At 42.0% G+C, this 25965-nt stretch overlaps 1 protein-coding gene across 3 annotated transcripts in view; it reads right to left on the reverse strand.

Annotated features, from left to right (window-relative positions):
* TMCC1 (transmembrane and coiled-coil domain family 1) overlaps positions 1–25902 on the reverse strand; it is an 80781-nt gene extending 54879 nt beyond the window's left edge. Inside the window, exons 1-4 of one of the 3 annotated variants that reach the window (XM_017735252.1) lie at positions 24245–25902; positions 22623–22869; positions 12656–12712; positions 9315–10029 (exon numbers count right to left, since the gene is read on the reverse strand). In XM_017735252.1, coding sequence (XP_017590741.1) covers positions 9315–9863 — 549 coding nt within the window. In that variant the 5' untranslated portion in view covers positions 9864–10029; positions 12656–12712; positions 22623–22869; positions 24245–25902. The remainder of the gene's footprint in view (positions 1–9314; positions 10030–12655; positions 12713–22622; positions 22870–24244) is intronic. The other 2 variants (XM_017735254.1, XM_017735255.1) reach the window with 2 other exon arrangements.
* Positions 25903–25965: the final 63 nt, after the last annotated feature.

Genomic DNA, 25965 nt, shown 5'->3' on the forward strand with positions numbered 1-25965 from the left:
CGCCCCAGCACCGCCACAGCTGCACCTCCAGCAGGACAGCCCAGCAGCTGTCCTGTCACTGACCAGGGGGGCATTTCACACATCATCTTATTCCACCCCGCTCTTGTAGGCAGGGACACCTTCCACTAGACCAGGTTGCCTCAAGCCTCATCTAACCTGACCATGAACTCTTCCAGGTTTGGGGTATATCAAAGCCCTTCACACTTAAGGATCACCAGAAACTCACATATTTAAAAGATGCCATCTCCACCTAAGAAAATTCTCATCAAGTTCACAAATGAGATTGATGGAGAGGAAAAGAGAAACCTATGTCCCTTACTGCAGCATCTTGGCTGCTGAGAGGGGCTGCAGCCACCATCAGCATGTCTTCGCCTCCCTCAGTCCCCAACACTGCTAACCCAGGCCTCCACGTCCGCTTTAGTTCAGGCAGTCTTACTTTGGGTAAGACTCATCTGTCCTGCACACATTCAATGCTGGCAGAAAGTGGGACATGGACATAGCATTGCTCAGAGTAAAAATTACTTCAGTTTTTCCAGGGACCATATTTCTGTTCCTGGCTAGCACCAGTTTGCTGCTCAAGTATGGCAGATTTCTACTCCTCATCAGCAAAGTCACAGCCTTCCCCTACTTGTAAAATATCTGAACATGCCCCAGAAAAACACCCTTCCTTCCTGCACACCATTTGGAACTGGGAGATTAGATTAGCTCTTTTATTCAGGTCTTCCACCTGCAAACTGCACAAGGCAGATAAACACACCCAGCGGTACCACAACCCTGCCTGATCCTAGCACCCTGGCAGAGTGTCATGGTACTACTCTATGTCTCTCCTCTCTGCCACCCACTTGCTATATGGGCTACTGCAAAGGAAAAGCCCAAGTTTTATTATTTTAACATTAATTTCCAACTAAATTACACTTAGAATTTCTATGTAACTGTTTCAGAAAGCACTCATGAAAACTTCGCAAAAAGGATGACAAATAAGATATATATCACAGTCAAAACTACAATTATAAATGACTTAGAATGTTTTTGAGTTGCCATGGAATTTGATATTAGCACAGTAATGATCATAGATAGTGTTGGTACAGTGAACAACAGGCAAACAAAGCATTATCTTTAACTTTAGTGACATCCCCACAGTTAAAGACAGTGGGGATAAAGATGGTTCAGCCCCTTTCGCAAAGGCTCAAAATCATAATTTTATTGAAATTCACCCCAATCCTAAGAGAGATTTGGAGATATCTTGGATGGTATTCTACTGCGGAAGACGTGGACAAGTCAAAAACATTGGTGGCACATCTGCAGTGGCTCTGCTACCTGTTACAGCATGCACAGATCCCCAGAGCTTGCTCTATCATGGTTGAACCACATCAGCAGAAGATACAGCGCTGAGTTTTAACAGCACTGCCTACAGAAGGTAGCATTTTTAGCCTTAGAATTGAGCAACCAAGTAACCTCCCAGTGAAGGACGCCAGTTGTTGACAGCTTGAGGTAGTAACACCTCCACCCTGCCTAGAACACCACCACCGACTGTAGGACCTGAGGAACACTAGAAGGGCAAGTTAACCTGAAGGAAGGATTATATACACATATATACACATATATAATCTGTATAACACTTTAACGCCAATAATACTTTTTCTCTGGACTAATAATGATGAGACCCTTCAGACTTCAGTTATACTAAAATTAAACTCTTGGCTCTCCTCATACAGTGTGTGTGAGTGTGTGTCCTTCACCCACAAGTAAGACTTTGAGCCTAATGCCCCTCTCTGCTGCACAAAAGTCACTGTTACCAGAGAAGGAAAGCAGTTCCTGGTGCAGAATGGGTTTCTGGGGCAATTAAGCAACTGAAGACTAATTTCTGAGCTTGTGAAATAACCCTCAGCCTACTCCTGACCTATCTTAATGTGTAATTAAGCCACCTCAGTGATCTGACAGTATCTTATCTTGCTGCAAGACACAAATAGTGCAACCCTATCACCGTGCACAGCACGAATGTCAGGCTGACTTTTCTGCTGGGAGCAGAGCAGCACAGGCACTCGGGAGCCGGAGCTGCCCCGGCCACAAGGACACAGCTCCATTCGGATGTGCTGGGAGCCTGGATCTGCAGCTCCAGGGGTGTAGAGCAACAGTTTTAAGAAACAGATAAATTCCTTTTGTCCTGAAATGCTCCTTGTGCACTGTCCATCGAGGTTCTTGTACACCTGGCTGTCAGGGTACAGGTAGTTCCTGCTTCACCTTCCCAAATGAGTAGAAGTTCTTCCTTCATAGGAGCTGTGCAAGTTGGTGCTGGTTGAACATGACCCAGCTGCAAACACTGAAAGTGAAATGATTTCTAGCATTTCCAGTCCCTTACAGCCAAAATTACAAGATGTTTTACTTCGATTAATTACAAAAAAACATTACCAAGTGCTTACCACCAAAGTAAGCTGAACAGGAGAGCCAACACTAGAGTATGGTGCTAAGATTGCTTGTTCTTTGGGGTATGGGTTAAAGCCAAAGTCACCTTGCATAGATCCAGGACATACTGTTCATAGCCACAGTAGACATTCCACGTAATTTTAATGTTATAAAATACTCTTATCTTTTGCCTTTTCACAGGTGGTTGTCCCAGGTGTGTTGCATGGTGTTTAGGACAGAAGAATTTGCAGAAATAGCTTCTGGCAAATAAGTTACCACTAAGACTATTTACAGTTGGAGAGCAAGTGTTCATTCTTTCACAACTGTGCAATGTATACTGAAAGGGCGGCACCTTGCTGTCTTGTTTACGTTATCATGCAGTGTGCAGACCAGTGTGAGCACTTGGAAAGAGTCACTATAAGTAATTAGGAAAAGCAAGCTTATTGCTGGTGGGTTTTTGATACTCATGGGATCGACATCTGGAAAATATTGATGCAGCTGCAAACTGAAAACTGTAAACTTAGGCCAAAAGTATATGTAGTCATTTTCTAAAATGTGGACATTAACAGAATATAGATTTAAGTTGATAACCAAAATCCAAAGATATTTGAAATATTTATGAAAACTTATTGTCAAAACTGACAAGTGGATGAGGACATGTGAAGTTCTGTCAGGATACAGTAGGACTGGAGTGGAGCCTTAAAAAGCTGCTCTATGAGAATCCCACCCCAGACAGTAAATACTTTCTCTCATCATTCCTGTAGCCCTAAGACAAGCAAATGGCAACCTGGAAATGTCTGGGCCTATGGAGGCAAAAAGCTGCAAATCCACCAAACTATTTTATACTAAATTAATCCAAGTTGGTCTGTCTTCTCAGTGATGCCAGAAGGTGTCAGCCAAGGGCTTCCACCAAACAGTCCAAACCAATTACCTGTCCAGAAGCAAGACTAAACAACCTGACTTCACTACAGCCATGCTCCAACACCAACACTGGTGTCATGCCCAGGCAACAGCAAACTGTACAGAGACCTCAGCAGTAAAAATCCCAATGAATGAGGTTCCACAAGGCCAAGTGCCAGGTCCTGCATGTGGGTCACCGGCATGGATAAAAGTTTATGCGGATACAACTGCTCCCCAAAGTATCAGTAGTTTCATATCTCTCAAATATCAATATTATTCTATTTGCCATGTCTTGACACATAAATAATTACCCCACAAAAAGCTCTGTAAGTACATGAGACCCAAATGAGAACTGTGCAGGCTCAATCATTTTCAAACAACCACTATCCTGATTTTCTCAGCTCAGTGGGTTGCCTCTACAAGAAAAGATCTATGCAAAAATATTTAGACTGTTTGAAATAAAAGACCAAGTGAAGTATCTCAGTAAGATTTTAATTATTACATTTTCAATGCTACAACACTTATTTCTCAGCTTCTATACAAAGCCTAACAACATGCCGCAGGATTATTACACATGCAAATATATGCAAATGAAGTATTCAGAAAAATCCAATCTGCTGTTTTGGGATAACATTTTGCCCTTTTACTTCAACAACAAATTGAGAAAACAGAGAATGGAACAATACTGTGAACTAAAAACATTTTGTGTGCAGAGGACTATTAAGAATGTATTCTCCCTTACGCCACAAAGTACTCAATGTTCTTAATTCCCATTGGGAGTGGAGGACCTCGGCACCACAGAATCAGGCTCATCCAAAACTCATTATTCTGCAGAACCATACAAACATGAGTTAACACAACATCAACCTATTTACAAGCAAAGTTACAACAGCACTGGAGTTTTCCACCTTTACCTGAAAGGGACTATCCCAGCCCTTGCTAAACTCCGACCGCTGCTTCAGGCTTAACCCTGTTCTGCACATAAACCAGTGCTTAAAGCAGAGATTGTATTATGCTTTTGTTGTATGGTAAGAGAACCTCTAAATTCTCTGAACAGCCTGAGCAGGCAGCTCTGTGAGCCCCAGTGCCAATGCAGTAACACTTCAGTCTGGCCCCAGCACCCAGGGTCCAACCCTGGTCCAGGGGCTTTGCAGAACAAACAAGAAATAAAGACTCTTGTCTCCAAAACTTTGCAGCATCCACTGCAAAGCATCCGCTGACCTATCTTAACGTGTAATTAAGCCACCTCAGTGATCTGACAGTATCTTATCTTGCTGCAAGACACAAATAGTGCAACCCTATCACCGTGCACAGCACGAATGTCAGGCTGACTTTTCTGCTGGGAGCAGAGCAGCACAGGCACACGGGAGCCGGAGCTGCCCCGGCCACAAGGAAAACATAAAACATTGGCAGGGAAAAAAAATACCAACACCTAACCAACCCAACCCCCCACTCCAGTTAACAATCCAACATTTTGAGGAGATTACCCTCCTAAGCTTTCTGGCAGTGTGTTTAGTGGGGGAGGTTGTGTGTGTGTGTAACGGGGTTATAGACATGAAAAGGAAGGTGTAGGTGTATCTAATCAGGAGACAGATGGAAACTGACCCTGCCATGTGAAATAAGCAAGCTGGGGAAAGAAGAAGCTCCTGAAAAAGGAAGAGTGAGGTCTGATAAGACATTTGACATGCCAGAAACTCTGGATCAGGAGTGAAAGATAGACAATGACTACAGCTGTTTTTAAAAATGCAACAAAAATGACAAAATGGTGCCCAGCACATGAAGAAAGGTGACTTCCATCTGGTTCATATAGCTGGAACAAAGACACCAGGAAAGAAAGGGGTGAAAAATGGTGATGAGATAGGAGCTCTCAGAAGTTTAAACAGTCCAAGACAGAACAGAGGCAAGACAAAATAATATCAATACCATATCTGTTTAGCACCTTTTCCTTGCACACAGCACTCTTCATGTGACACAGGCAGAAGGGGACTCTGAGCAGCAGGCTGGAGAACCCAGCTCCAAGAGCTTTGCTGCTCTGAGCCCTGCCCTTCCACAGCTGCCCCATGGTGGGGCCCGAGTTTCTTAGTACACCAAGGAATTTAATTACAAAATTTCCTTTTGCGCTTTTGCAATTTTCCTCGTAGACAACACCAGGCTGATAAAGTTTTTTTTTCCTTTTCCAAACTGTTCAGACACAGCACCTACTGCTAAAAAGCAAACATAACAGCATCGAGCAGGACCAACCCAACAAGCAAATAAATCACAAGCTTTAAACCAAGCTTAACACAGCATGTATGTAGGCAGTGTCAAGCATAAACTCAGATCACTGTGCAGCCTCACACAGAAGGATGAAGCTCAGGGCTTGACTCCACAAAACATGGAAGATATGGAAATAGTCTGGATATGTTTAACAGGTCTTAAGCTTCAGTAGTAAGCTAGACTGAAGCATGGGGGGTCCTGCTCATCCATGCCTGACAAACAGTTCTGCAACAGGTAACACTCCTGCCATTCCAATAAGAAGCGCTGACAATTTCACAGCAGTCCCCAAAAGCACATAGAATAATGTGATAAAATAAGACTCTGATAAAATACAACTGAAGGCTAATTTCTCAGCAATCTAAGTCTGCTGACTTCCTACATCTACTCATAGCAAAACCTTCTGCAGTCACAATCAAATCTTATAAGCAGTAAGGGTGCACTGCACCCAAGTGTGTGCAGTGCCTGCCAGCTCCCTGACTGAACCCATCACCTCCCACTTCAGTGTCCCAGTGAGCAGGTACAGAGCATGTGAAGCAAACAAAATGTTCATTACTCTTCCTAGGTGTCATAAATCTGAATAGTGGGGGAAAAATAAAGAATGAAAGGAAAGCAGAGCAGGGATTTCTGCCACAAGAGCAGTGCCAGCACAGTGACGGAGGTGACATGAGGGCACGGGCAAAGCCCTGTGCAGTTCTCTCTAACACCTGTTACCTGACAGGGCAGAGGAGCCCCAGAACTGCTTAGCACACATCCAACACCAAAAGGAACAGGCTGTGTCACAACAGGGGGAGGTACCAGCAAAGCAAACAACAACAGAAGACAGGAATCAGAAAACAGTTATATTGCTTGACTACAAATCCTATGTTATGTAGTTCTTATCATTATTAAATCACAACTTTTTCATTCTATGCATTGCTTCTTTGTTCTTCATAGCTAGTATAGCCCATATGTTCACAACAGATGGATCAATGCTGCAGCTCAGTGACATTTTTCTAATTATAGATGGATTTATGAAATTCTTAAATAATTTCAAAGGAAATACTCCCTGCTGATGCAAGGTGAGTCAGCATAGCTTCACTGTCAGCAGCAAACACCAAAACCAAGGAAGTGAAATCGGTGTGGTTTTATCAAAAGGATAAGGTGAAAAATTTATTTGAAAGGTAAGATCATGAAAAGCTGAAGGAGATAAATAGGCAAAGTCTTGAGAAAGTGAGCATGAAACAACAAAAACAAATTAAGTGTAAGTTAGATGTAGAGACAATCCATACAGGTTGAGTAGAGTCCAGAGGACTCTCAGCCCTGATGACTGAGAGTTATCTGCCAGATACTTTAAACAAATGGTTTCTATTTCTTAGCTTCATTATGTAATCTAGTCTCAGTGAGGTTAAATGAAATAGGAGAATTTAGGGTTAAAGTTGTGTTAAACAATTTCAGGTATCTCATAACTTAAAGACAGTGTTTAAAGTTTGAATTTACACCGAACTTGAAGTTTGCTCTAACGATTTCAGATTTTTCCTGGCTCTTTACTGATTCTCATTTTAAGTGTGTTGTAAGTAACTTTCCAATACAAACTGTTGAAAGAACAGTTAGTTTTTGCAATTTAACAATTCATTAATTTAGTTATAAATTCCAGCAGTGTGGCAGCCTGAATGCTAAGCTGGCTTCTCCAAAGAAAACAATGCTGACATCTGTTATAAGGGTGATTTACCAAATGATTGCATTATGCTTTACTGATTTCACCAAATCACAAACCAAGAAGCTCTGCTAATAATCACATCAGTGATTTAAAATTTATGTGGAGTTGATTTACAAATGCATTACATCTCTACACTGAAAATTCAGTAAAAGCTGCTACATATTACTTAAAGCTGTACAATCATCTGCATTTAACTTGCAAGTTGTCTCCCATTAATTTGCAACTTCGAGTGGCATCAACATCCTTTAAACCTAGTATGTACAGACACATGCCATAGCAAAGACAGTATGTCTCAGACTAAAATAGCAGCAAGATATTAAGTTACTATTGCAAACACACACAGTGCTTTTCATGGAATATCAGACAACATTCTGTCCTTCTCTGTGAAAAAAATCCAACATTTGTATTTTCCAATTTTTACTTTGCGTTTCCTGTGCAAAGTAAGTTAAGTGTAGTTCGTGTGATTTTTACAGCTCCCAACATTATGCAGATTGCATAGCAATATGGCAGCAGTCTTAACCTTTCTGGCTCTTGGAGGAGTGAGGGGATAGAGATCCCCGTTTTTGGAAGGTGGCACTGAATAACTCTTCCAATCCTTGTGTGACACTGTGAGGTAGTGCTGTTACCTGCTCTCAGGAAAGAAAATGGGGTACACCACCCAGACTTGGCCAAATTTTCCAGGAAAAGAAAGAATCCAACTGTCCCACCCATCTTTTTTCCTCCTCCTACAGACTACCGGCTAAAAGACAAAAGATAGTAACAGAGAACAGGCACATGCAACATGGTTTCTGTACAAGGGATTGAGACTCACATCTCCCTCTCATTTTAGGTCTTATTCTCCATAGCAGTATTTCCTTGGCCATGTCACTTTAGACCTACAATGTACATTGTTACTGTCACAAGATGGTGCAAATATTAAAAAGCAGCTGGAAATTCACTATCAAGGGACAAATAAATACACAAATAAACCTGAAGCTATTTTGAGGTCTCTTTCTGAGGACTCTCAATGGCTTGACTAACTGCAAAGTTAACCAGCCCAGGAGAGTGCATGCTTTTCACAACTACTTTATTACTATCTCTGTTGTTTTAACAGTTGACAAGAAGCAAAAGCTTTGGATACAGCTCCAGGCAGACTCATTCAATGTTTCTTGCAAGAGGAAACAACGAACTTCTTAAAGTATATCCAGCCTTTGTAGACCCCTTTGTTATTAAGGGCTGTTTTTCAGGGGACTCTCTGAACCAGTGTCCTGAACAAGCTAAAGTTAATTAACTAGAAAGCTAGTCTTTCAAAACCCAAACAAAAACCCCCATCAAACCTCAAGAATGTTTCAACTAAATTGATCTGGGAAAGGGAAGAAATGGTAAGACAAACACTGCGTCGTGATATCATCAATAAGCTGATCTGCACAACTTTGCAAGAGCATGCCACGGAACAGAGACTGTCATTTCAGTGAATTTCCCACACAGGCAGGACAAACTGAAGGAGACAGCAGTGATCCCTTGTCAGCAGAGCAGCCAGGCAGATCTAAACCACATACAGGAAACCCAGCACTGAGGGGTTAGACAGCTGTGCAGGCTGCAGCCCGTGTTCCCAGAGCCTCTCACAGCCTAAAAGGCCAACAGCACCATCCAGTCAAACTGGAATTCTTTGCTTTTATAAAAGACACAATAAAATGAGAGAGGAATTTAAAAAGCCATCTAGGTAAATGCAAGGTTTTGTTGCAGGAACTAGCTAACAGTTCCTAAGGAGGACTACTCTGGCTACTGCTCATCCCATCACTTCTTGTTTGACTGTGGTGTGCCGTCCAAACAACCTTATGTGTTTCAAAGTAGCTCTCATTTCACTGATCAAATACATATAAAATCAGCCACCTGCCATGTGAGAAAATGACTAATGCTTGCATCTTTTAAGCTCTTTGCTTCACCACTGAAGAAGCTTTTGAACACAGCACCATTTGAATTTGCTGAAAGAAACCTGCTTTTCAAAACGAGATTTCAAAGGGCTTAAGAAAACATACAAGGAGATGATAAAGATCAAAGGTAAATCTGAGTAACTTACTGCTGCTGCTGCTGTGGCCTCCTCTCCACCTACATAGATAGAAGAAGCAATCTCCATCACAGACAAGTTTGTGGGAGCATCTGTAGTGGATGATGATCTGGGCCGACCCGATTGAATATCCTGAGCAGACCTTCTGTTGATCTGCGGGCTTCCTTTTGGAGCATCTCCCTTGCCCCACCTGCTGTGCAGGCTGGTCCCTCTCTTCATTTTAGGTGGCACTCTGATCTGCTGAAGCACCCGGTTCAGAGCTGTGGGGTGGGTGGAGACACCATCAATTTCAGCACAGACGCTTTGGCTTTCCAAATCCAGGTCAGGCTCCAGCTCAGCCTGAGCTTGCTGGACATCATGTGGAGAAACAGACGACCTCCTGCGCTGATGCTGGAACAGGTGCTTCAAGCCTTGACCAATGACATTAATGTTCTCCAAAGCATTATGCGTTATTTTGGATAATTTTTGCTCTGATTCATGTTGTTTTTTGGTCTCTTGATCTTGGGATTTGCCTCCAGGATCAGGGTCATCACACAACTGTTCAGTGCCAGACGGCTCCATTGATGACACCCAACAGGTCTATTTGACTATTCATACAGAAATAAGTCCCTTCTCTTTAAAAGGCTTGTGTTTATTTTGAAAATGCCAAGATTGCCAGCCAATTAGGTGTGCAATTGCTTCAAGAGTGACTACACATGCAGCAGTGCCACGGTGATCTCATGCTTATCTAATGTTAAACAAAAGAGTAATCATTATTATACAACCATGCAGCAAGTAGTGGGTTAAAAATCCAGTGTGCAAAACATGCTGTTAACAAAATAAAATGTATCAGTCCTCGGAGCACCCCTCCGTGTGGCATTAGTTGCATCTAGGCTGCTTGCAGAAGCTTGTGCGAGACAAGTCACTCTTTGCCGGAGGGAAGAAGCCCAGCACAGAGGGTGCAGGAAAGCAAGAAAGGTAAAAAAACTGTTCAAAAGGGGGAGAAGCAAGGAGAAACGAGTGGGGTTTTGTTTATTAAGAACAAGCCCATAATAACATCTAACAGAACATGAGGTTAAATTTCTGAGGAGCATGTTAGGCAGAATTAATTTTGCTCTTTGACAAAGATCTAAGACCCTAACTTAACAGTATTTAATACATGCAAAAAACCAGAACATTTCCAAATAGTGACAAATGGCTTATTACAGCCAGCATCCACTGATGGCACTGAAAACTAGATGTGAAAATCTGTCTTCAAGCAAGAACAGGCAAGTGAAATGCTTTCAATTGGCATACTCTTGTCCATAGCTCTGAGAGGAAACAAGAATGCCTTTTGAAAAGTAGATTAAGCAACGAATCTACAAGGGATCAGCACCAGGTATGTGCAGTTCAGCCTCTGGCACAGGAACTGCACAGCTATTCTTCGAGAGCTCAACCCAAGTCATTCCCTGCGCTCAGGCAAAACTGGGTTATACAACAGTGCAGCTCAGCACTTGTATAGCAACAACTATGGGAGAAGGTCAGCAAAGATATGGGGAAGGAAAGGAGGAAGGAAGGAATGACACAATAACCGAAAGAGTTTCACATCAGCACCATGAGATCACATGCTCAGAAGCTGACGACTGTTTTTTGCAGGAGAAAACTTTGATTAGGCTTCTATAAATAGAAAAGCCAGCTCACAGAGGTCTACCTCAATCTTGGCAGAAAGTGGTTTGTGCTTTAGAAAAGAATTATTTGTAATGGAGCATATTTAGGATTTGAGAGTGTTCATTTTTATGCTAAAACAGCTGCAGAAACATAATGCATTAAGTTTACAATTGGAGTGCTCTCGATTTTGTGCATCTGAAGCCTGACACAATGGGTTAAACAGATATTTCAAAATGCCTTCCAAACTGCCATCCAAAAATATCAGAAGAGCTGCCTCTCTTTTTTTCAAGTGTCACTGCTATCAGTTGGAGGCAAAAAGAAACTCAGTACTTATAGAAAACAGAACACTGGAATCATGCAGGATTTTATCTCAGTACTTTGAAGATGCTATAAGCATTGAGCCTAAATATACTGGCCAGTTTAATCAGTAACACATTAAATACAAAGTAATAAACTACATCCAATAAAAATATATTACCCACATTCATGCAGCAATTGTGTGGCAGAAGAAAAAAAAGATGTGCAAACATACTTACATACCTAACACTTCCTTAAATGAATTCAAGTGCCTTTATGTCTAGTAGTGTGCTTTGACTTTTGAGCTTGCTCTGTCTTAATCTTTTTTTTTTCCCCCTCAGGTAACAGGTTTTGCTGGAAGTTGGACCACAGGTCTCCACTCAATTTATGTTTTGGGACAAAAATCACAAAACTAGATGCTAATTTTTAACCATCAGACTAAAAGGTTCAGTGAACAAAACTCACCATCTAAAAAAGTAAGAGTCCCAAAATTATTTGGCATATAAAGTACAAACCTGACAGTTGACCCATAACTGCCCTTTTCATTTTAGCTAATTTACTCAGTGTTTATTTTTCAGTCAGGACTCACTGAAGAACTGCAGTTCTTATCTAAGATGACTGGTATACTCTCCAGCCAGGATCTCTTTGATCTCCTGCATGCTCTCTATCCATATTACCACTGTTAATGCTGTTGGTCTTAAAGAACACTACACTTCAGTCTACCTGGAGTTCCATGCATTATCTGCCAGAAAAAATTAACCTGCTTAAATTAACCCTATGGCAATTTACAAACCACCTTGAAACAAATCAGCCCACAGTGAGCTCACAAACAAGGCACAGCCACCCTGTGTATTCCAGGACAGATTTCTGAAATGATATGGCCTCTGAGAGGCTGCTACTGGGAACTTTGTAGTCATCTCCTATTTCTAGTTCCATAAGATGAGTCTGTTATGAGCCTGAAATGAGCTTTGCAAATTACACATCTGGTATGAAGATCCTTACAACTACTTATTTGTTCTAGTATCTACTTTTGGGGAAAAAAAAATACTCAAAAGTGTGAAGAATTGTGAATCTTCAGAATTATTTAGCACACTTAATTGCATTAGGATTCAACTTCTGTGCTCACTTTTGTTTTCTCCCCTTACAACCACCTTTATATTCTGTTTGTGGGAGGAAACAATACTTTACAGCATGAAGTTCAAAACCATACATTTCTTATTTGTACAAGAATATACTACATCAGGAACAAAATTCACAATTCCATATACAGCCACACTGAGCAGACGTTATAACATTATTGTATCTCAGAACATTCTAATATCATCATTTGTGCAATTATTTCCCAGGAGCCCTGGGAAACAAAACAGTTCAAAAGGAAAAACTGGCAAAACCAACATTAGGTAACAGTGAAAGGATAAACTCATACTTGCCTCCATCATTTGCCCCTTAGCATGGCTGACCCACAGCAGTCCCTCCACTGAACAGAACTGCAAAAGAAATTGAGTATGAGACACAATTCTGGAAATGGGAGGAAAGATACACAAACAACAAAGTGAGCATTATTTCAAATTCTAAAATTTTTTTTTTTAATAATTGTTTTTCCATTGAAATGGAAGTGCCCCTGGAAGCTGTCCTATTTTAAACTCTTCCAAATAACTGAAGGGATACAAATATAACTGAAGTTAAAACTTACAGAGTTAATCAAGAGGTTCTTGCGAAGGAGCATTTTCTCTTGGGGTTTATGGCCACCACCACATGCTAAAAGCACAGGAAGAAGATGCCAGGGCTCCAGCCTGCAAGGTCAGTCTGCACCACACAGATTTTATTTTCTTCTCCTATTTAGTCATTCAATGCTCCTGGGCACAGGTCAAACAGCTGGCTCTTGTTTCCCTGGTGTTCACCTCACAGGAGGTAAAAGCTGCGAGCACTCGGACACACCTGCACAGCTCATTGCACGGGGCAGCTGCTGTCCCCCAGTGACTCCAGCCCCTGGCCCTGTCCCCCTGCAGGACACCCCCAAGCCGCAGCATTCCCAGCCACGGCCCTCGCACAGATGAGCGCAGGCAGCTCCAAGTGTGAATCCCACCTGGGCACACCCCCCCTGCCCAAGGACACCCCCCACCCCTGCTCTCTTCAAGGAGGGAACGGAGCATTCCAGGGTGTTTGGATGGTCTGTACAATGTTTCTGCAAACAACCCAAAGGCCAGGTGCTTGCTAGGAGCAATGTGTAAAGTACTGGTCACACATGAGGTGCCACTAACAGAACTTCAGTCAGTCTGTCTTCTTTTTTTAAGTTTTAATGTCATTTTTTTATTTATAATAACTGTAAGAGTTTTTGACAGCAAGGTCTTCAGAGATATGACCTACAGCACTACAGGATCTGCAGATCAACAGCTGCTTTTGGCTCAAACTTGTTCACAGCTGCTGTAGTTCAGAGCCCATGTCCCAGAGTGCCCACAGGTGGGCACCAAGAGGCATTAGCACTAAAACTACCTGTACTGTCCCCCATGTGAATCACAGCCCTCACTGACACACCACCAAAATTCCCACTTTCTTCTGAACTTTGAAAAACTATTGCATGGGGCTAAGCAGAATTCCTTCACTTCCTGGTACTTACAAAGCATAGACATGATCTTGGCTTGAATTTTTTTTGCCAATTCTTCCCACTCTTTTCTTTATCAAATACTTTGTAACATGAACATTTCAAAAAATTTGACAAGTATCAGTCTGAAAAGACTTCGGCCCATTAGATTTTAGTTAGACTTTATTCAAGTGAAAGTTTACTCTAAATTAATCAGTTTAATTAATTCCCTTCAAAACCACAGTTCTTTGTAAACAAAGTGAACTCTGAAGCTACCATTAAAACACAGTTCAGAGATGACTGATCTGCAGCTGAAGTACTTGTTACAGATACAAACAGTACAGGACTACAGAAATGGGGAAGAAAAACTATTTTCAAGGAAAGGAAATAGGAAAAATTCCGCTTTTTCATAGAATATTTCAAATACCTTTTATTTATGCCATGTTTGAACACCTTGAACCCTTAACAAGGTTAAGTACAATTACCTAAGTAATCCCCACATTTCTTTGATTCCATAAACAGGTCAATTTAACAGCTCATTATAGAGTTGTCATCACAGTTAGCAGGAATCTTAGGAAGGAGATGCTTCCCACTCATCCTATGTGGTAAAAGAAAAGCATTTTTTAGTTGTTTCAGAACAGGAGTGACTTTTACTAAGAAATAGCCCATCTTAGTTTGAGAAATCCCAGATTATTTTCAGAAACCCATCCCAAAATGGATTCTGTATCCAGGCAAACAGTTTAGCAAGAAAGACTAAAGAAGCAAGTCACACACTGGAAAACCACCTATTATGGGAATTGGGAACCCTAGCAAGTGATTTATATCCAAAGGAGGCTTAAGATATTTTAAAAGCATCATTGCTCAGCAGCGCAAATAAGAAGAGAAAGCTCTGGGTGTTAACAGCTAATCCTATCATAAAAAAGAACTCATGAGAAACCAGAATGGGTGTCAAATTCAAGGGGGCTGTCATCTGGAAAACATTTAAAGAGGAAGACACCAGTAACAGAGTAAGTAATTTGACTCAAGAAAACAATTGAATAATTACATGACTACCCAATATCTGGAAAAATGTGTTATTTAGACATTATAATAAAACAATTGTCTGAGTGAAAAACTGGGGCCAGAATGGAAGAAGAAGAAATAATTAAATACAAACAACATAGGTAAATGGAAAGAAAACAGAAAACAAATCTATTTTTAATGGAAAGGATACCTAAAGTTTTACATACATAATTCTTCCTTGTTCTCCTCCTCCAAAATTCACCCAAGAAAATATTTTTTTCAATTCAATTGAAGTCCAAAAGAAAAACCAGGAACACAAGATATATAGATACACAAAGACCCTCCCCAAGCCAAGATCAGAAAGGGAATATGGCTGAAAGAGCTGTTAAAGGAAAAGGCTGGCAGTGTGTTTAGGTATGAATCACATGATTTTTACTATATTCAGGGACAAAAATGGCACTAAGTCTGAGACCATACAAAACATGAAATGTTTCTCCTAAAATCCTCACAAGCCTAAAATAGCTCTACACAGTCCAGGCACTTGTTTGTTAGAGGTGAGTATGTTACAAGGAAAAAGGAGTGGGAGCAGATCCCTGAGGTCATTCAAAAGACATTAAGAATTGTCTTCCTCCTCTCTGGAGCAGGGGTGGGGAGGGAGAGAGAATCACTTTTTCCCATGCCTTCCCATACACATTAACAAATGGCAACTTCAAAGATTTCATCAGCAGAAGATTTTATGCTTTGGCACACCAAAAAGAGTTCACTTCTTCTACCACTGTATCCATTAATGGTTCACATGTGCAAGGGCACCATGTTCAGACATACCAGAAAGTGATCTTTCAACATCAGCCTCTTCTCAGATCCACATCCTGTTGAAACAGTTCCTTCCTATAACTTTATATTTAATACTGCTGACCAGCAGAACTAATGTACGCAGTTTATCTTCCTGAAAGCTCAAATATTAATGCTGTAGATAAGAGAAAACTTCACTCAAGTCACAGATGAGCATATACCAAACATTCTCTTAGTGAGTGATAGATCCCTTTCTCCTTTCCATTTCTTCTTAAGAAGCATCTTCCTGAGTATATCCACATCAGAATCAAGTACCTTCAATACCACCTGTGGGCAGCCTCTACATTACTGATGCCCTACAGGAAGTACTGCTTGCTCATTGCAGTATAACTGGAACCTACTCAAATCACTTTAAAATATTCTTTCCTGGAAAAGGCTACATATAGGCTGTTTTCCATCAAATTAATAAAAACAGTGCTTCAAGAAAGCTAAATGAATGTTAAAGAAAGATTTAACTAGAGTCTTCTGATTAGTTGACATTGACAATTACATACATCATACACATTTTCTTGAAATTTTTTTTGTGAACATACTTAAAAGTTGGGAGACAACACTAAAAATGCGGTCTGCAGGGATTTTAGAAGAAAAGCAAACTGGACAAATAATTATTATAAAGACAGTCTGCTTTACTAGGCTCAAGAGGAAACCTGCAATTCAAAACCGTGTGGTCTGCCACAGGAGGGCTGACAGTTGACACTTGCACTTAATTTAGTGGCCTGTTTCAGAAAAGTGACATCCTCACCTACTCTTCTTCAAAACCAAATTGAAGCTAGGCCAAACAGCAGCATTTCTTCAAAAACATCTCTGCTTTTTGCAAAAGGGAAAAAAGTTGCACCCATATTTACATGTTCTACAAACCAGTCAAGTGCATGTTTTGAACTCAGGGCTTCACTGAAGAACACTGAAGGGACATCTCCAGCCACAGTTCAAGCAGGGAACGGAAGCTGTCCTTTCACAATACGAGAAGTACAACAGAAATAGCAATTTAAGGAATTTCCAACCTCTTTTGTCCCCTGGCTCATTTTCAGAACCATAGCATGGCATCCCATTTTAGACTTTGTAAGCACAGATATTTCCAGGGCTGTGATATGAACCAATACAAAAAAATTAACTCATTTGAAAGAAGACAGGACTGAGGGAAGAATCTGACCATAGACCTGGTTATAACATCTTTGGGATAAAGTTAAAGAGAGGAAGTAAACAGACAGGGCACACAATTACTCCAAAATGGTGTTATCAAAAACTTCCTATCTGACACTATGGCCACAACAGCTGCAGAAAACAGGAACTCACATGAGCTTCAGCAAGGACTCATCAGTATACAAGTGATTTCACTTCTACAGTTTAAATACTGCATTTTGCAAATAGAGAAACTACCTCCCCTAAAGGAAAAGAGTGAAGAAGTGTTAAGCAAATATTCAAAACAATGGGCCTTCCACAAATAAAAGAATGGATTTAATTCCTTGAAGCATCTCAAATATTTTTGTGGTCAGTTGCACTCCTGCTACTGACTTCTCCTATTAACATTTGCATTATCTGGATCTGATTCTTTAGTCTCTGGAAAAATGCAACAATACTAGGCCATGGCAAGCATTTTGGCAGGATCTTTTCAGAAGAGGAAGGGGTGGAGGAGAGAGATCAAAGCTGCTCTTATCTCCTCACTGCCTGTCTGCCAAGAGACACTGCCACTTTCTGTGTGTCAAAGCTGACTCAAATGTCAGGAACAAGAGAACCACAAAGTGGAAATACAGGTATTTTCATTCCACTTCCAAGGGAAGACAAAAGGGTATACTACAGCTATTTCTGGCATTAAAGAGAGACTTCTAAGCATGCTAGTAATACAAAAAAAAAAAAAAAAAAAAAAAAAAAAAAAAAAAAAAGGCCCTCTTTTTTTAACCTCAAAAAAAATACCACTTCCAAGGGAAGACAAAAGGGTATACTACAGCTATTTCTGGCATTAAAGAGAGACTTCTAAGCATGCTAGTAATAAAAAAAAAAAAAAAAAAAAAAAAAGAGATGGCCTCTCATTTTAACTCCTAGCAGAATTATCTGTGACAATGCCAGCAGAGAAGCTGGCAGGATTTAGCAACTCTAGTTCTAAAAGAAAGGTTTATTCCAGGCTTGGAGTTGTAAGGAGGTTAAAACAAGTTAAACTAGCAGGCTTGTAAGAAAGATATCATCTACCACCAACCCACACCCCACTCTATGTGTGATTTTAACACGTGCTTTTAGCCCTGAATTTTGGAAAGTATCATATCTACAATGACTTGTGAAAGAAGAAAGTAGAACTAACCTCACACAGAGTGGTAAAATACTCCCCCTGATGACTCAAAACCAGCTCCTTCTACCAGTATTGTTTAAAACGTGACACAAATCTGGCAAGACAGAAATTCCGACCAGAAGTCAATAGTCTTCGCTAATGCACTGACAGTTTATGCTGCTCAACCACTGACAGCTTCATCGTGCTCTTCAGAAGAAAACTCTCCCTCCTGATCCTTCTTCAAGACTGCTAGTCTAGGGAGCTTTTACTTAAGTGCAACTCTTAAAAAATTCTATCAGTATAACAGTAGTGGCCTTAATCTGGGCCTGGTTTGTTTACATGGCCTTTTCTAATCAAGCATTAGCACATTCCTCCCTGCAGGACTACAAACAAGATGTTCAGGTTGCCCATCAAACACTGCCTGAAGTCCTTCAGTCAGCACTTGCAGGAGGCTGGGAGCACCTATCAGTAAAAGACTACCCCATCCACACCTCCTTACCTGCTCTCAGTGTTAAAAACCTGCTGTCAGCTGTCAACAGAAATAGGAGACATGCATAAAGTGTTTTTAACTTGACTCCGTACAGCCACTTCTCCCAGTCCCAGGTAGGCTCAAGCAGAGCTTGAGACAAGGAACAATGTAACTGCATTCATATGTACCCTAATGGGTAGGAACAGCATCAGCCTGGCCTGCGTATCTCAGGGACACAGTGTGAGCAGAGCCATGGGCACCTGCTCTGCAGGACACACACAGGCTGCCAGACCTCTTTTCAAGTGCCAAGGAACCAGCCCAGCACAGCCACAACTCCCCATCCTCTCAGAGCAACACCATTTTGAATGGGAGCCATGTTAGCTGTCCATCAGCTGCTACCACACAGACTTGTGAATTCCCTGCTTTGCTCACTTTTTGGACTTCTGCAATAAAAATACTGATGTACGTCTATGGTCCTTTTCTTCTATTAGATCTTACTATGCATTTTAGGGACACATACACAAATTGCACAAACACAGCACAGCAAAGCAGCCACACTCACAAATATGCTGCTCTTCAATATCCACCTCCACATCCAGCTGCACAGAGACAGTAATTTGGTATAAAGAAATTGGGCTTGACTGCTTTGTTGCCAATGGGAATCAAGTAGTCATGCATTTAAAACCTCAGCCAAAATCAGAATGTTTCCTCCCACATTCATGGCAGAGTCCCCATAAAAAAATCCACAAATCTTTACCCAAAGCAGCAAAAAAAGGGAGCAGTCTTATTTGAAATAAGGCTGAATTTCAGCTACCACTGAGAAGGTGCAGGCTTATTAATCAGAGCCAAAACCAAAACCCAAGTCAATGGCTCCTTACAGAGCCATCCTGCAACTTGGGTTTCCCGCAGAAAACCTGTTTGCTTGCTGCAGAGCAACTTTGTAGGTGGTCAGGCCCCCAGCACAGGTACATGGATGGTTACAGAACAGCGGCTACACAGGTCGGGTCCTCCCCAGGTGCAGAGCTTCCTGTTTCCCTTTGTTGAACTTCATGAGGTTCCTGCCTGCCTATTCCTCAAGCCTATCCAGGTGCCTCTGAGTGGCAACACAAACATCAGGTCTGTCAACTTCCCATCTTGCATCACCTACAAAATTCTTCACCTGGCCCTATTAATATGTTATTAATAAAGAGATTGTACAGTATTGGACCCAGTACTTCTCCCACAAACTGGAATTGCACCTGAAGCATTTAAAGGGCTTTGGTCAACCAGAACCAAAACTTTCAGCACAGCAAACCAGCTGAGAACTAAATCGTGCAGCAAAAGCATGACCAGCATGGGAACTGCTCTGCAGAGCAGCGAGCAGCCACTGATACAGCCTCCCACCCCCCTCCACTCTACAAGTCCCCGCTCCTCTTACCACAGGATGCTCTGCACCCCAAGCAGTCAAACTTCTCACAGGTATCCAATGAGAACTAATCAAGTTCTTCAGTTATGGAAAGGCTCACATATCCAGAATATCTTCCTCCACAAAGCATTTAATATAAATCAGTAGAAAACAGAGATAGAGGCTACCCCAGCTGAAAGCCAACACAGGGAAGGACCACAGCACCATGCACCTTGGAGGGACTGGCTTTCACCAACAGAGCTTTTGCCTTACTAGTCAGTCAGGCATCACTGGCCTGAATGGGCTAAGTTCAATCTTAACAGATTCTGACCCAAAGTCACTCTGTGTTCATTTCTCCCATTTTAACTGCTGTTCAACCTCAGGATCACAGCAAGGACACTCACTACTTCTCACAGACAAGTGACACTACTCCTTATGACCATGACCCACTAAAGCCCATGAGAAACTTGTTCAGTGGGCAGTGATTTACAAACCTGGAGTGCTATGGGTGCAGTATCTTCCAGTGACCCCAGAAAAGGCCACAGTCCTTTTGCTCAAAACTAGTATAACTGGGAATCATGAAAAATACATTTATTTGCCCTCAGGATAATCACCACGGCAACCGGCCTCCAGGAAAATAATAGCCAACAGCTTCAGTACAAAGGCCACTATGGGATTTGTTAAGGATACCATCAGCTCACACAAATCCAAAATATACTGAAATTTGCCAAATTTATGCCTGAAGAAACTGTGAGTAGGTATCTGCAAACTTCCTGCCATAACCCATCCCACCAGCTGAATCAATGGCAGTACCATTCATCTCAATACTGCAGTGTCCTTTAACGTTCTTCAAACTTTTTAGACATCCTGTAGGACAGTTTTAATGCAACATTCTCTAATGTACACAATTTCACCTTTCAGACCACTTCTTTACATCAAAAGAAAACTTTATATTATACTCCATTTCCTTGTCACTCCACACTTTAGTACTCACTTTTAGTTATACGAGTTTGAATAATTATATTGCAACACTTACACTTTCCATGAAACTGAATGTTTTACAAAGGTAGATAACTATCTTACAGCTAAGGAAATAAAGACTAATACTCTGCTTAGGGATATACACTCAGGGAGACACAGAATCTATGTATTCTTGCAGGTTTTCAGAGAGTTTGCAGCAATTGTTCTATTTTTACAGAACGGCAGCTTTTTTGGGAAAATCCGCACAATTAATTGACAAGATTACAAACATCCTAACTACAATAAAAAAATGCACCAAGTTGGTTTACAGAGTCCACATCCCTGGTACACTACATAAAGCACCACTAGGGTGGCAGTGGGCAGCTCAGCAAACCACTTCACTCCTGGTGTGTTCCTACAGTTTCCATGAAAGCAGTCTACAGGAAACAAAACCATTTTCTCCCCAGTGCTACTTTAGCACACTGCCACAGCCAAATAACACACTGCCCAGGCAGACTGAGAAACACATTTAAAGTGTGCTGCACCAACTTCTGCCCACTCCTAACAGAATCTCACCAAGATGCCAATCCTTGGCCCCAGCTCTGCTTGCAGGCAAATGATGGAGCAAATTCCTTTAGCAAAGGTAAGGGATCCCCTTCCCAACCACAACACTTCCCTGCCTATCCCAGTTCACACTAGCACTGCCAACATGGCCCATTCTGCCTTCCTATTACAGGAAGGCCATCAGGCTGTTTTAAACCATACAGGGAGGTAGGTCAGATCTGTGTCCCTCCAGTATCATCTCAGCCTGAATCACTGGAGCTTATCAATAAAAGCTCATGTGTTGTCTGCTAAATACATCCTGTACAGCAATGTGGCATGGTGAATGATTCAGTCAGGTAGCTACTTTTAGCACAATTAGTTTTCCTTTTTAAACAAAATCCACTAATAAATGTCTTTTCTGGAAGCCAGACAGGTGTGTGTTTGGCTGCCTTTCACTGTTACCCACCGTTAACTGAAGACCACCGATGCCCCAGAATGTTGGCATCTACATCACAGAAGGGATAACCTGTCCAAGTAGCTTACAGAAGGAACAGATGTTATCAGTGCACCCTGGCCTCTTACAAACCCATACAGAGGCAGTTAGCCAACTTCCTCATTCCAGGTTTAGAATATATATGGCCAGCTAAAAGCCTCCAGGAAAATACAACTGTGCATGCTGGTAACTTTCTGTGCTTCGTAAACAGCCAAGGTAGTCCATCTCTTGTTACCTGGGTTGGAACAAACCTCCGCGGCAACAAGGCAAATCCCACCCAGCTCTGCTACTCTTGTACATCACAGGCATATTGTCCTACGAGACTGCTCCTTTCTGGGAGCAGAGACCACTGGGCCAGCACCTGTGCATAGGAAGGCAAGCAAAATGTCCTTTTTTCCTAGCCTTCATTCCAGATGCCTCCCAATTCAAGGCAAGTACTCTGTAATTTCATGTGAGTGCTTTATCTAACCAAATAGAGCAATCACCATGGCCTCCCAGGTGCATTTCAATGACTACTAAATGTCTGTCACATACTTCGAAGAAGAAAATTTCTGCAGACCATGGTGGTATTTAGGAACTGAATGGGTGAGCACTGAATACAACCAAGCGTTTCCCGAAAGAATCTTTTGACTACTCCCACAGCAGGTTCAACCAAGGTCACCCTCCATACAATGCTGGGTAGGTATTCTGGTGCTCCCACAGCCTCACTGTGCACATGTGTATTCTACTGCTAAAACCATGCAAAATGGTGCACAACAGCCTAAATCTAGAAAATGTACACCTAGAGCTCTCTTTGCCCTCATTAGATGGCCTTTCCATTCCATGTGTTCTAAGTCATAGCAGGCATACATACCTCAAAAGTGCTCAGGGTAGCTTGTCTCTTTGCATAGATATGCTCACAGTTGTAATCCAAATGTCATCAACAGAGGTCTAACTTCAAAAAAATTTAGAAGTATAAATTCCACAGGAAACAGGAAAGTCAGGGAAGGGAAGAAGATATGATTTATCAGCTTCTACATTTGCAGACATCTGCAGTCAGTACTGTAGGTCATTTTCAGAGTAAATCCTGGCAACAAAACTTCTTTGTAGAGGAGAAAGACCTGCCAAAATTAACAAGCATAATAAGAAATGCCATTAATACCTGATAAACAATAAAACAGCACATATATTCAGAGTCCCCTTCAAAGAAAAGTATTAACTCATTTGAAATACTAGGTTTCTGCTAGCTTTGACGTATTTAAAATCAGAAGCAGCCTCTGAAGTTACCTCATATTCTGACTACTTTAACCTAATAAACTATCTCAAGAAGGGAAATCCTCTAAGCATTCAAATAATGTTTGATCACATGCATGCATGCAACACCATACCACATCACAGACTGCCCTGATTCAGACAAACCCTCCCAGTTCACCAAATGCCTTGATGTTCACTGGGTATTTTCACACAGGAGTGCTCATGTGACCAGTGTCAGACTAAAGAATTAAGCTGCTGTCCAAAACAAGGACCAACACAGAGCATGATGGAAGCCCCAACACAGCATCCACATAAGGTACATACTCGGGGGGTTCCTGCATGGCATAAATGTTCAGGAGTGTTGGCAAACTTCTTTGGTTTGGATTTAAGTTAATTAAACATAAACTTTTTTGGGGCAGAGACCTTCTGTTCTGTGTTTGTATTTCACATGGTGTGTCAGATCTAGCTTCCAAATCAAAGTTCTCAATGTTATTTTGATAGAAATGTTTTGTACTTTTGGTACATGAGTAGGATTCTTCTCTGTAAATAACAAGGGTCAACTAGATCTGCATTACCATAAAATGCTTCTGAAAGTATGAAGACATTACATTTTGCAAAAATCCATTTAACTCCACACAATTGCTTGTTTCCTTCTTTCCTTAACACACTTGGCTGGAAGAACAATTTTGAGAATTTGGAGCTTAAATTCAAGCCCAAAGAATCAGCTCATTGTGTTGTGACAATATCCAGGGTCTCAACTGCTTGGAGGAGTTAAGAATTTTAAGTATGTAATCATAGCAGAATAGTCAGTTTCTAGAAGTGCAGACAACGCACGTCTAGCCTGCCACCTTGACATTCCATTTCATTCAGGCATCATCACTCTTCCCAAAGATGCCAGTTTATCCTCTAGGAAACACTGTAACAAGTTCACAGATTTGCTGAGGTTGGAAGGGACCTCTGGATGTCACCTGGGCCACACAGGGCTCATTGCCTACAAACCACTTTAACAAGTCTCACTATTGAGATACTGCCCTGTTCCTGGCCCCAGACAGGTAACACAAGTCCCTGTGAGCTCCAACCCTCACAGAGAGCGCATGACCTCTGTGCCAAGCAGCATCCCGCGTGCCACAGCAAACAGCCTTCACCAGGCCTCAGGGGACACGCAGAGCCAAAACCACTCCCTGTATTTCAGGGGTGAGGAGACTCTAGGTCTGTCAAGAGGCAGCCAACCAGCCAGCTCACCTGAGAAACACCTTGCACTCGGTGAATCCAGGTCCCAAAGCCCAGCTCTCACTGGCAGACAGCCACAGAACCGCCTGAAGAGAACATGCCACACCAGTAAACGCACTGGGGAAGCCAGTGGAGAAGGAAGACTCCTCCCCCAGATCTCTAAGCAAAAATTCCTAGAAACCAAGTCCAAGATATATCACACCAAGTGTTTTTCAATGGTTCAGAAACAATTCTCAGAAAGACCAGAGGAGACACTAACACAAGGTTTGCCTGACTCTAGTGCAGCCACAGTCGCTGGCTCACTGTCAGGCACAGGCCATTCACCCAAGCAGTGGAGGAGCTGACTTGCTAGACACAACCCATTTCATGCAGAATGCACCTCTCTAAATACATGTAAACAAAATCTGTAGACTTCCAATAATTTCTATTTTATATCTGAATTAGATACAGGTTTTAATTATAGGAACTTCAGTTATGATTAAATAAGATGTGAGACAGCCCAAACCATGACACAGAACTGCTTAGAAAACTAAACTCAGCAACTTTTATGTGGTAAATGGTGGGGGGAAGCCCCAAACTTTATAGAACCTTTAGATCCAAATTCTTTCTAAAATAAATTCCACACAAAGTAGATCTTTCTCCATCTACAGTTTGCTTCCATATTTTGGATGGCTTCCAAACCAGCTGGGTGGGTTTATCAGGCAGCTGAACTGGACACAGTGGATACAAACTTCCAATAAACTTATTCATTTGGCACCAGAACCCTGTGTGGCTGCAGAGTTGCTGAGCAGCACAAGTCCTGCAAGCTCAGGAGCCCCACTGTCCCCAAACAAGAGAAGGAAGAGTCCCCCCAGCATCACGAGAGAAACAGATCTTCCAGTGAGTACACCTACTCACTGGGCTTTCCTTGCCTCTAGACACTTGCAGATGGACAAAGAACTTACCCTAAGAGAAGGATCATCCTGTGAGCAAACATGGAGTCACCTGCCACATGTAACCACGGGTAAGACAGAGTCAGTAGTGAGCATCAGGGAAAGCAGCACTCGCTTTCCAGACTGAGGAGAACCCAGCGGCACTGGCTCAGGTCAAGGCATCACTGCTTCAGTGACCCCACCGGTAGCCCAGATTGTTACTAAGGGCTTCCGACTTGCAGACACATCGGATTTTAAGGTTTGTGGATGATGGACACTGTTGCTGACGCAGTGGTAGTTACATTACCTCCCTCTTTCTCCTCCTCCCCTAGGCTTCCACTCAGATCTTTGTACCTTCAGTTCAGACCTTTACACCTCTACCCACCAAGAAGCCTCATTAAGTTTCCCTATTGATAGAGTTTTTTAGTGAAAGCAATGCCTCCACCCACCACGCGAGTTTTGCTGGCCACAGCATTTGTACCTAATGCACATCAGGTACTTCTGTATCGCCAGTGACAGCAGCTGCACACAAGTCACACACACAGTGTCCAGCTCCAAGTCTCCTGAATTTTGGCACTTGTAAAGCTCCGAAACTGCTGCTTTACACCTTAAGTTCTTTACTTTAAAGGCCTGTCACTGACAATCTGCTTTTAAGCCGGCAAAATCTGCGCTCACCATGAAATAACTCGTATCTTAACAATCTCATCAAAGACAGCCAAGGCGGGCAGGAATCGGTGAAGCGAACACACACCTCAGCCACCCCTAAACCAGCGCGGGGGCCGCGGCGGCGCCTCCCGAACACCCAGCACCATCTACACGTGC

This window comes from Corvus brachyrhynchos, unplaced genomic scaffold, assembly GCF_000691975.1.
Source record: "Corvus brachyrhynchos isolate BGI_N302 unplaced genomic scaffold, ASM69197v1 scaffold95, whole genome shotgun sequence".
In the NCBI taxonomy this organism is placed as follows: domain Eukaryota; kingdom Metazoa; phylum Chordata; class Aves; order Passeriformes; family Corvidae; genus Corvus; species Corvus brachyrhynchos.